The 10,744-nt window shown below is 49.4% G+C and overlaps 1 protein-coding gene across 1 annotated transcript; it reads left to right on the top strand.

Moving 5' to 3' along the window:
• Positions 1 to 413: 413 nt before the first annotated feature.
• Positions 414 to 2,111, top strand: FSST1_007200 (argininosuccinate lyase ARG4; the record flags this gene model as incomplete). Its single annotated transcript, XM_083223959.1, has 6 exons — positions 414 to 474; positions 533 to 750; positions 801 to 994; positions 1,047 to 1,439; positions 1,496 to 1,586; positions 1,665 to 2,111. 6 exons carry the CDS (start codon positions 414 to 416, stop codon positions 2,109 to 2,111), a joined length of 1,404 nt encoding a protein of 467 aa, XP_083083161.1.
• Between the last annotated feature and the right edge of the window lie 8,633 nt (positions 2,112 to 10,744).

Genomic DNA, 10,744 nt, shown 5'->3' with positions numbered 1-10,744 from the left:
TTTAATGCCTTTTATGCTATAAATAACCTGTAAAATCTGTAAATATCTAAATCTAGGTCACTTTTAGGAAATGTAATGTATAAGATTGCTTTGAACTGGTATGCGGCTTGCGTTGGCTTAATTATTCATCATGGAAACACAGAGCCTCAAGGTCCATCGATTCTCCAAGGCACAGGACCCATGCAATAGGTCCCCCTCCTCACGTGGGGTGACTAACACCGCCGGTGTCGGTCCACAAAGTTTTGACTGCCCCTCGTTCTCGACCTTTTCAAGCAAGTTACATCATCCGAATTGAATCGCGTCCCTCAATTTGAACGTCGATTGCTATAGACACGGCCTATGCCCTCAATTGGCTCTACAACGAAGTAACAAACGCAACGATCGTAACGAGCGCCGAGAACAAATACTCCAACATGTCTGAAAAGAAGGCAGACGCACCAGCAACCAATATGCTCTGGGGTGGCAGGTTTACAGGTTCAATTGTCCCCGGAAACAAGCTTCGCATCCATTATACTAACCTTGTGATGCCTAGGTGGGATTGATCCTCTTATGCACAAGTACAATGCCTCTATCGGATACGACAAGGCTCTCTACAAAGAGGATATCCTTGGATCGATTGCTTTCGCCAGAGCCAACTCAAAGGTTGGCATTATTACCGAAGATGAATTCAAGACAATCGAGCAGGGTCTGCTTAAAGTGATGGAAGAATGGAAGCAGGGAACATTTGCCATTATGCCGAATGACGAAGACGTGAGACGCTAGCCTACACTACTTAACTTCCCGAGGCTAATACAATTCAGATTCATACTGCAAACGAGCGTCGATTAGGAGAGGTCATCGGAAAGGACACCGCTGGCAAGCTGCACACAGGTCGCAGCCGCAACGAGCAGGTCGTCTGTGATATGCGCATGTGGCTACGTGACCGCATCCGCGAAATCGACATCGAACTTGTTACTTTCCTCCAAGTCCTCACCAAGCGCGCCGAGGACGAAATGTAAGCTTAGCACTGCTTCCGGACAAAGACCCTTACTGAACAACATACCTAGCGACTACCTCATGCCCGGCTACACTCACCTGCAACGAGCTCAACCAGTTCGCTGGAGTCAATGGATAATGTCACATGCCTCTTCGTTCAAGCAGGATCTCGAGCGATTGCGCCAGGTCTTCGAAAGGGTCAACCTCAGCCCACTTGGCTGTGGTGCATTAGCTGGTAATGTGTTTGGCATCGATCGAGATGCAATCGCTGCAGAGCTTGGTTTTAGCGGAATCACCATGAACTCGATGAACACATCAGGCGATCGTGACTTTATTATCGAGTTCCTGAGCTGGAACTCCCTATTCACCAGCCATATGAGCAGGTGGGCTGAAGATCTTATCCTATACTCCACTTCCGAGTTTGGATTTTGTCGTTTGGCAGATCTTTACAGTACTGGCAGCAGGTTCGTTATATCCATCGCGACTCCTAGACAATCTCATAACACTAATCCACATTCAGTCTAATGCCGAATAAGAAGAACGCCGACAGTTTGGAACTCTTGCGCGGCAAGTCAGGCCGTGCTTTCGGTCAACTGGCTGGACTTATGATGGTGAGTTCGAATACAGACATATCAGCTTCTGAGTGATCCGGAGCGGATCAAAAGCAGCCACTAACAGATACTCAATAGAGCGTGAAAGGCTTACCAACTTGCTACAACAAGGACCTTCAGGAAGGATGGGAACCCATGCTGGATTCAGTCTCAACTGTTTCGGATAGTCTGGGCATCGCTAGCGGAGTTATCGCTACTATGAATGTGCGACCTGAGCGAATGTTGGCTGCCTTGGACAAGACGATGCTTGCCACTGATGTCGCGGAGTGGCTAGTACGAAACGGATGTCCTTTCAGGGAAGCTCATCACATTTCTGGACGTGTTGTTGCGTTATCGGAAAACACGGAAACATCAATGGACAAGCTAACCCTGGAGCAACTGCAAGCTATTGATTCTCGATTTACAGCGGATATTACGAAGGCATTTGAGTATGAGTCGAGTGTTGAGGCGAAATCGGCTAGGGGCGGTACCAGTCGATCAGCTGTGCTGCAGCAAATTCAGGAACTCCGTGCTATCTTGGAGTAAAGCGGCTATATAGATCAAATGAAAGAACACAAAAAGATACCTGCTTTAAGGAACTCAAACAAAACATCCTTAAATAAACTAGTTGTAAGGGGAGATGTTCGAGGTGAAAATACCTTCATCCATACCTAGAAGGTATCGGTAATTCGAATCCTTTGTAAAATCATACAATGTATGCTTCTCCTCAAATCATTATTTAGAGATCCCCCGCAGGTTCGTCGTCTGAGAAATCCTCCCAAATCTCCTCGTTGTCATGCAAGAACTCATCGATGTCACTTTGGCTGATCTCGTTATCGTCGGCTTTGCTTAGGGCAATAGCAGGGGTTGCCTTTTCGAGAAGTATCTCAACGTCTAATTCTCATCCCTTTGTGCTACGATCAGCTGAGGAGAAGGGGAATCAATTTCACCAGGAAGAGGTACGTTGAAGGCCCTTAGCAGGTATGCCTTGACTAATCGAATGGACATTGTCAAATCAACCCCTAGTGAGAAGGCAAGTTGAAAAGGAGAGTTAAGATTTTGCAATCTTTAGGACTGAATGAAATAATTCAATCTGAAGATACAGAGCACGACGATAGGTTTGTATCTCTTATACTATCAATTTGAGGTTATGTCTACTGCCCCTTAAAGGTATGATCCTGCCTGCTGCACTATAAAGATGCAAACATTACGACTAGGCGGAGAGTTGCGCTTTAATTGCGTAATCCTTGTGCTTAATGCATATCAGATTCATTCCATACATTGACTGTCTAGTTAATTTACATAATTTGACTATTGTTTAACAGTGTCTGTATGTATTATCCCGTTGATACTGACCCCTTACCTTCTTAGCTCTTTTGCAGATGCGTCTTCCCGATGATAATGCCTGCCACTCGGCTCTCATGCGCCGCTGTCATATTATACGTGCATTAGTCCGAAGGCCTCTGCGTTCGAGTATCTGAGTCGCATCTAAGCATACCTGTGCTGATCTCATTGTAGGCGGATGAGGCTCAAAATGGCCCACGCGTGATGTTCACCCACCACATGGCAATCTTCAATACCGTTCTCTACCCTACGTCCATATTGACCTTGTCCTGGAAAAGAAACGACATTATGCATGTCGTTTCTCTATTCAAACACCCTCCTTGCGCGGCACAGGCTGCTAGCGAGATACCTGGTCTCTTCCGACATTTTCACCGCCATCTACCCTACAGAAATCATGAATTGATCAAATCTTCACCGCTTGAGCGGAACCTCACATAGCGTTGAGCTAAACTTGATGCCGAACCCCAGAATCGATCATCTGCTGGCATAATAATCAAGTCGACGGTTCGAAACTATTACCTTGATCACCATGAGGCTTTGGCGTCGCATGTCTGTACTGCATTATCTCGATGACTGCATGAGCTTAGGTCAAGCAGTGTACCGCGCTTCGTATGTGTAATATCCTCGGCTTCCGATCGCCTCGCTACCGCATAAAGACTACAGAATCTACCAGACCGCATGGCTATTATCCTGCAACTACCCTGCGCCTCTCGAGAAGCCATTGGTCTTGATCGCGTGGTTGGACAAGCAGACTCTGCAAGTGACCGCCTTAGCCGACAAGCAAGCATCAAAAACCTTTACTGTACATGCTGGGGTCAGACCATGTTGCTGCAGTGATTCTGAACAAGACGTGTCAAGCGACTACGATATCCGCAGACTATTCGTTGCTAAAGGCGTATCTACGGTAGAGCAGGTATCCATCACCAGCGTACCCATGACAAACGGCCCATCTACTATGGGGAAGTAAGCTTCACTTTCTGATCGCGAAACCCGCCAGAGACACATGCTGGCCACCAAGGTGCTGCGACAAGGACAAGTCTAGTCCGTATGAAGATACCCTTTGCCGATAAGGGTTTGAGGTCTTTCAGATCAGGCCCAACCATACTGATCTTGGTCACAAGATCTGGGGTAGGCAGGCTTGGGATTTGGGCTTCTGGGAGCCTAAGTAATGGGCTAGAGCTAGACATTCAAAACGACATGACAAAGAATCACCCGGCAACATTGAGAAAACCATGGCATTGGCTTTTTGTGTGATGACAAAAACTGGTAACAAGTGACATCCCTTGCGGGTTGTCACCCCTCACGGGCTGATTCTCTGGGAATAATCAGCCCGCGGAATGCAGCTGGACCCTGAAGCCGTGCTTGGAGATAACATCGGTTGCTTGGAGCGTCACTGGGCCCAGTCAGTGATCATCGTGATTATCGAAAGAAAACAAAACAGATCGACGTATCGCGTTGTCGCGTCCAATCGTCGTCCATGACTTCACCACGAACGATGCCACCGTGACAGATGATCCAAGCGGGCTAAGATCGACTACCATAGCTCTCGGGATACAATATGTACATCGTTCCAAGGTGGATGATATCGCCACATTCGCAACCAAGTCCACGCCTGCCTCGCTTTAAACCCGGCCAATACGGAAGTGCCAGCTCAGGTTCCGGCTGGGTGATGATGCATCACATCAACATTGGTCCCTAGAGAAACGGAACACGTCAAGATAGGACCCGACAATGCGGTGACTGGGGCATCCCCAGCCAGCCAACTCTTAGCATTACAAACTTCTTTCTAATGCTTTATGCTAATGGTAAAAGAATTTGATGCAAAAAACTCTGCCCTGAACATTAGTCTACTCAATTCAACGAATGCAGCACCGGTATGCTGTCGATCAGCAGAAAAGCCTAAATCAATCCATCACCACTAAAATTCTCAGACGATTGGATAGGCTGAGTTTTACAAGTCTTTACCGTAGACGGTGCGGTTGGACAGCACGCTAAAGAAAAGCCAACGGGCTTGAGGCTACCGACGGTGGAGCAACACGGGGCGTCCCATCGGGAAGAACCCTTTGGACATGGCTGTACTCCACAAATGTCAACAGAGAGTTGAGTTGCGTTGAGTTCCCTAGGCTTTGCTGTCCATGCCATCCATACCTTTCCAAAGAAGCGAGGAGGTGGTGGCTGGCAGGGGAAGGAAAACTATGTGAAAACCAAAAGTGAGGCATTGCGAGACCAAAACCAGACCTGACTAGGACGAGGGCTGGGAATACGAAATACTATTGACAGGCATTGATTGCCATTACTCGTGTGGCGCAGGCTCCATTACGATCCCTCCCAAAACCAATTAAGTCAACGCAGTGAGTAGAAATGGTCAGCACCAGCAGTACTCTGTAGACGACAGAGATGATGTGAGCCGAGCCACCTCAAACAGACACAACTCAAGCCAATCCATAGGAAAAGAAACAGTGCAATGACGACAACCAAGGTTTGAGCTAAATCGAATGGGATGGGGGCACCACACACACGTTTCCCTCTTTTTGACACGGCACGGCACGTCAAGGCTGAATCAGGTACGGGCCCTGAGTGTGTAACCAAACTGCGCCATGATGTCGTTGGTAGTGAGTGAGCTCATCAGCTCTCAAATGTTGGTCAAGAAACCGGTCACAATTACCCATCGCGTCAAAAAAGAAACCAATGTCTGTCTGGCTGTTCACCCGCCAGCCCAACCTCCATCTGTGCGTGCCGCGTTTCGGCGCCTAGTACTGCAGGCCATATGCTGCGGCAGGTCATCCACAAGGTCAAGCAAGCACTGAAAAAAGAACGATAATGATCCCTTCAGTTACCACTATAGGTCCCTCAAAAACTACGCGAACGGACCTGCGAGAGATCTGAGTCGCGGGTTCGCTCGCATCATCTACCATCTGTGCATCTGGTCGCTCAGTGACAGACCAGACGTGTCGCCTCTGCCACACAGGGAACTCCCGGACAGACTTGGGCCGTGACGGCGGACCTTGATTGAAGGTTTGGCAGTAAAAAAAAAAAAATGCAGGGACAATGGCATCAGAGTTCAACCCCGCCGCGGCGCGGTCGCTGATTCGAAACGCTTGCAACCCAGCCAGTCCAGTCCCTTACATCAACGTTTATTTTTTGCCCTGCCACCAACAGAAGTTGCATGATGCGAGGGTTGGGTAACAGACGCGGCGGCTCCTCAGGTCTCGCCGCGTTTCATGCAACGCAAATACTACCTGTTTGAACAAGAGACAACTGCGAGGGATGACACTCATCTATCACTTTTTGTGAGATAACAATAGAAAAGCAACGATAATGGAGGGGGGAGGGAAGAGGGGCTCAGGTAATCTCAATGACAACCAGGGAACGGCGTGACAAGCACCACAACTGCATTTCTCTGCGAGATGGATCGACGTCTAGGCTAGTTAAGTCGTCCGTCCTGCTGGGCCAGGATAACCTTTCCTTCGAGAAGCTCTGATGGATTTTTCCGTGACACCGGGCAACCCGGAAATGCTACCGTACAGTATCATCGTGACCAGGCTCATAGTGGTTCTGTCGCAGGCAATCTCCGTTCCCCGGGCGTGTGTCCTTTGCATTGGGTCGATGATCCTGCGGCATCGTGACAGGCGAGTCCAGGATCGGGAAACGTGCCCCGAGAGGGACAAGAGTAGTCGAATGCACGGTACTCTGTACATTGTAGGGGGAGTTGCTATTCACGAGGAAGCGAGCGAGCGAGTCCAAGTCCCCAGTCCAGGGTTTCAGAGATACTAGTTAGGGCAGCAGTTTAGGACTGGTACCTGAGTATTTGGTACCTGCAGCAGCTCACTGGAAAGTACCGATCGAATGGATGGGCTATCCACTCATAATCAGGCATGAAAGATGTTTGGTAATTAACGAGCAGCGCAGGCAAAAGTGATGTGAAGTGAAATTGACCTGGGCCCTCCATGTCGAGTCCACGGTCCGGCGGTTGACCCCTGGCAGCGGCCCCACACCCCGGACGGTTGGTTCCAAGACTGGTGGGTTAGAGGTTGGGTTGGTGTAGCCATAATTAATTCCTCTATGTACATGGACTGCTCTGTAAGGGCTCTCAGAGGAACAATCTCGCTCGCATGGGTGAGAAGAAAATTCAGGCCAGACCTTCTCAAACCCTGGGTAGAACATCTCCCGTATCCGTACAGAGTACTCTTGGAGATTCTTATGCCGAGTAAGACGATAATATCAGATCGAACACGACCCTGATGCTGATACAGAGAAGAGATGATTTGTGATGATAGTCATGTCAGCTTCCACATGACGTTGCATTTGTTAATAAACCTGCACTCAAGCTCAGGCACGATGACACCATGTTGCCGGACAATATCATCGATCTGCCCGAGAGCAACTTGCTTGGGAATGAGTGAGTCTTCGCCCCCAGGAACCACTTTAGGGCTCACAGGTTTATCCGTCATGATCGACTTGTGAAAGCAGGGACAGTGCCTTCAGCTCAACGGTTACAAGACTTTGTGGCGTCTTATGTCCCAGTTATGCCCTGAATGGCGCTGCATAAATTCGCACTACCAACGGACCTGTACACGTGTGCGACAAGGGTCCACCCGTTTGTTTCGGAAAAAGCTGGTCCTTGTTTCCATCAGCACAGCTTCAAACCGTCCCTTTGTAAGTTTGTAAAGCAATTAATTCCCAAGCAGGTTTAACTTTGTCCCCTCAGCCGTGTTTCGTCACTTTGAACGCTTCAATCAATGCCCCTCGTTGATATCTCCCCTCTTCTTGTCCCCTCCCCCTTTTTTCTCAGAAATTCTATTCCAGGCCCCTGGGAAGCATAATCCCAAGGGCACGTCCCGGCAGAAGGAAAAGCGTCAAAGCTAGACAGGTTGTTTGATTAATGGCCCCCCCGGCCGCTGAGAGACGGACGGCCTCCGCACGTACCAATTAGCCCGCGAGGGTTCTAAAGAGTGCACCCAATGTTGGGTTTGGGGGGATGAACGAGGGGCAGCCTGAGAAGCCATTTCATGCGACCCCGAGACAGTACATGGACACTCGGAGGCACTTGCAGATGGAATTTTACGAGCGCCACACGCATGAGCCCAGTGATTGTTCATGTTCAGACCACATGCAAGGATAGGATTTGACGTTTCGCTTCGAACAAGTCGATATGGTCTCGCCGTATTCCTGGCCATCCATCCGTATCCATAGATAGACGGCTGTAACTGTGCATCCAAGGGTCTGTGGCGCGAGGCCACGATAATCCGCCGAGGCTGAGCAGAGTAGCACGCGGTTGTAGGTAGGCAGTGAACGAGAACGCGTCTGTCAGACCTGTACGAGACGCGTTTGGTAGGATTGGGCGTTGGTCCAATCTTAGCATTTTGCTTGGCTCATCAAAAAGTCAAGCTTCACCAACGAGCATCAGCAATAAACGCCGCATTGTAACACTACCAATATCTATCACCCGTGATATTTATTTATTTGCCGAGCGCTTTTGGCGATCCAATATCAAAAGGCATGGAGTTGGTGGTCACGGGAGACCAGACAGGTTGAATTGCTCATCTCCTTGACCCTGCGCGCCTATCAAAAGCTCCACGGCTGGCAAAACGCTGTGAAGTGAGTATCCATCCCCGATTTGCGCCCAAATTGCGACAATTTGCAACGCGGAAAGCTATGCCCGAAAAGAGGTTGTTTAAAACGTGGGAAAATAGAGGCGGGCCCTTTTTGTCTGGTCGCGAGATTGGGATTGGTTTTTGGGTCAAGTTGGGCACTAGGAAGTTGATCTGTACCATATTAGCAACAGTCCCAAAAGGTCCCCCCAATAGGTAGGTAAGTTGGAAATGGTCGACGACGCCGTCATATGGCCGGTGGTTGCTCTGGGTCAAACGGTCCAAAAAATCCTAGGAAGCTTCTAGGGGATCCAGGGGAGCTCTCCCGCGGCGGCCCTAGGTCGTTTCTTTGAGTTTCGTCCCCAATTGTTCTGTCATCCCAGGCCTTGTGTGGTGAGAGAAAGCTGATTTCCGTTTATCTGGGACCACTGGGGACTGTGACCCTTATTTCCAAAGAGCCGAATGGGCTCAAGTTGGAGGTCTGAAATCTCCCGTGATATATCACGACTCATTGCTATTCGTCGTCTGCCACTTGGGGAAGCCGGTCATTCTAGTCCATACCAGCGAGCAGCCAGTCCCCGTCAGAGTTGAGAGTAGAGAGGGCCACACGACACCATGAAAATAGACCCTCTGACCCTTCGAGTGCTCCATTCCCAAAACCTTGCACACCATGAATCTCTGGTCGTTGCTCGTGGGACCTTGCATTCATTCCTTGGCTGTCTGGGACATTTGATGTTTCTATCCAGAACGCCGGAATTCATTTGGTAACTACCGCAAGTTCGCGCCGATTCGATGATACTATCCTTGGGAACTTTTCTCCCTTGGCCCATGGCATGAAATAGAGAAATGCATGCTGGAGGTTATTTTGTAGGTACAGGATACGTTTGAACCTTGTACTTGGCCTTGCAGCTTGAGAGCAGGCCAAAGCAAAGTACCTGTACCTTTGTTGGCGTGACTCGAACTAAGTTTATAAGGCTTGGGTTAGCAAGTCTGCTGAAGACCACCCTCTGCTCCAGCATTACAGCGATCGTAGGCCACTGGCGACTGTTCACTTCTACTGTCCGTCGGGTTCCGTCTCCAAACCTTTCAGGTGTAAAAGTGACCACCGGAGCGCGGGTACGTACACCCATCTTGGCATTTCGAGCCTGAACCGATGGTGTTGCTGTGCTGTGCTGGTTTTCCATTTCTTGGACCGGGGCATCTAAAGTGGGCAGTCCAGCGCTGTAGAGTGACATAGGCAGAGAAAAAAGCTACCATGGTCTAACGACATGCCCAGCCACATTCTTACAGCGCAGAAAGTTTCTGCAAGGTCCCGCCCACGGCTTGCAAGTACTTGGACTTGGACCTCCTTATCCCATCCCATCTATCCTGGACGAGTCTCCATTGCTTCTTTTTCCATGGCTTCCCTGCACCGCACCTGAACTCCACCGGCCCAAGCTACCCTCTCTACATTGACTTGACGGATACCACGACACGCCCACGTTCGCGCACACCCCGTCTCGTCTCACTCACTTCTTCGTCAAGTTCTTTGGCTTCTGGATTTTTGGTCTCTTCTGGGCGACTTGCTGGTTTCCCTCATTCTCCCTGGCTTTATATCATTCGCTGGAGAGTCTTTTCGCTTGGCTCACTTGCATTTCGCTTCAACTTTCCCCTCACTTATCCGAGAAGTTAAATACATAAAAACAACAATGATGCTTATTGACATGGCCTGAACAAATCATTCACCAGTTTGGGGGCAATCAATCAATACAATACCCAGCGCATAGCATTAATCACACTGCACTAACGTTGGAGCGGGAAGCTGTTCGCTGGGGCCTCTCTGAAGAGTGGTCTACTAGTGGACTGGACTGAGGATCCTGCCTCGATCGGCAAGTTCAAGCCACTCCCCCCCCCTGGTCCATGGCCCTGGACAAGAGCTTTCCCTCTCCTTTTCGTTAATATCGACCCTATCCACTTCTGCAATCACCCTCACTTCAGTCACTCCTTTTGCTCTTCTGGAACCTGGACCCTCTGGGACGATCTCATCTCCTTGATTGACGTTTATTCTCATCGTCGTCTTGAATAATTCTATTCTCCCCATTTACATCCCCTCCTTCTCGACCTCCCATTGTTCTGTTCAGTCCATCGTTACTTTACTTCATCCAACCAAGAACACCGCCACTATATCCCCTCCTCCCATTAAATATACATACAGCAGACCTAGCTACCCGCCTATCGCTATACAATTGCTCTGCACACGCACCC

Source organism: Fusarium sambucinum, chromosome II (assembly GCF_050947815.1).
Source record: "Fusarium sambucinum isolate potato_lamoka chromosome II, whole genome shotgun sequence".
Classification (NCBI taxonomy): Eukaryota; Fungi; Ascomycota; class Sordariomycetes; order Hypocreales; family Nectriaceae; genus Fusarium; species Fusarium sambucinum.
Note: the sequence above shows the minus strand (reverse complement) of the source record. Positions and strands in the feature narration are given on the sequence as shown.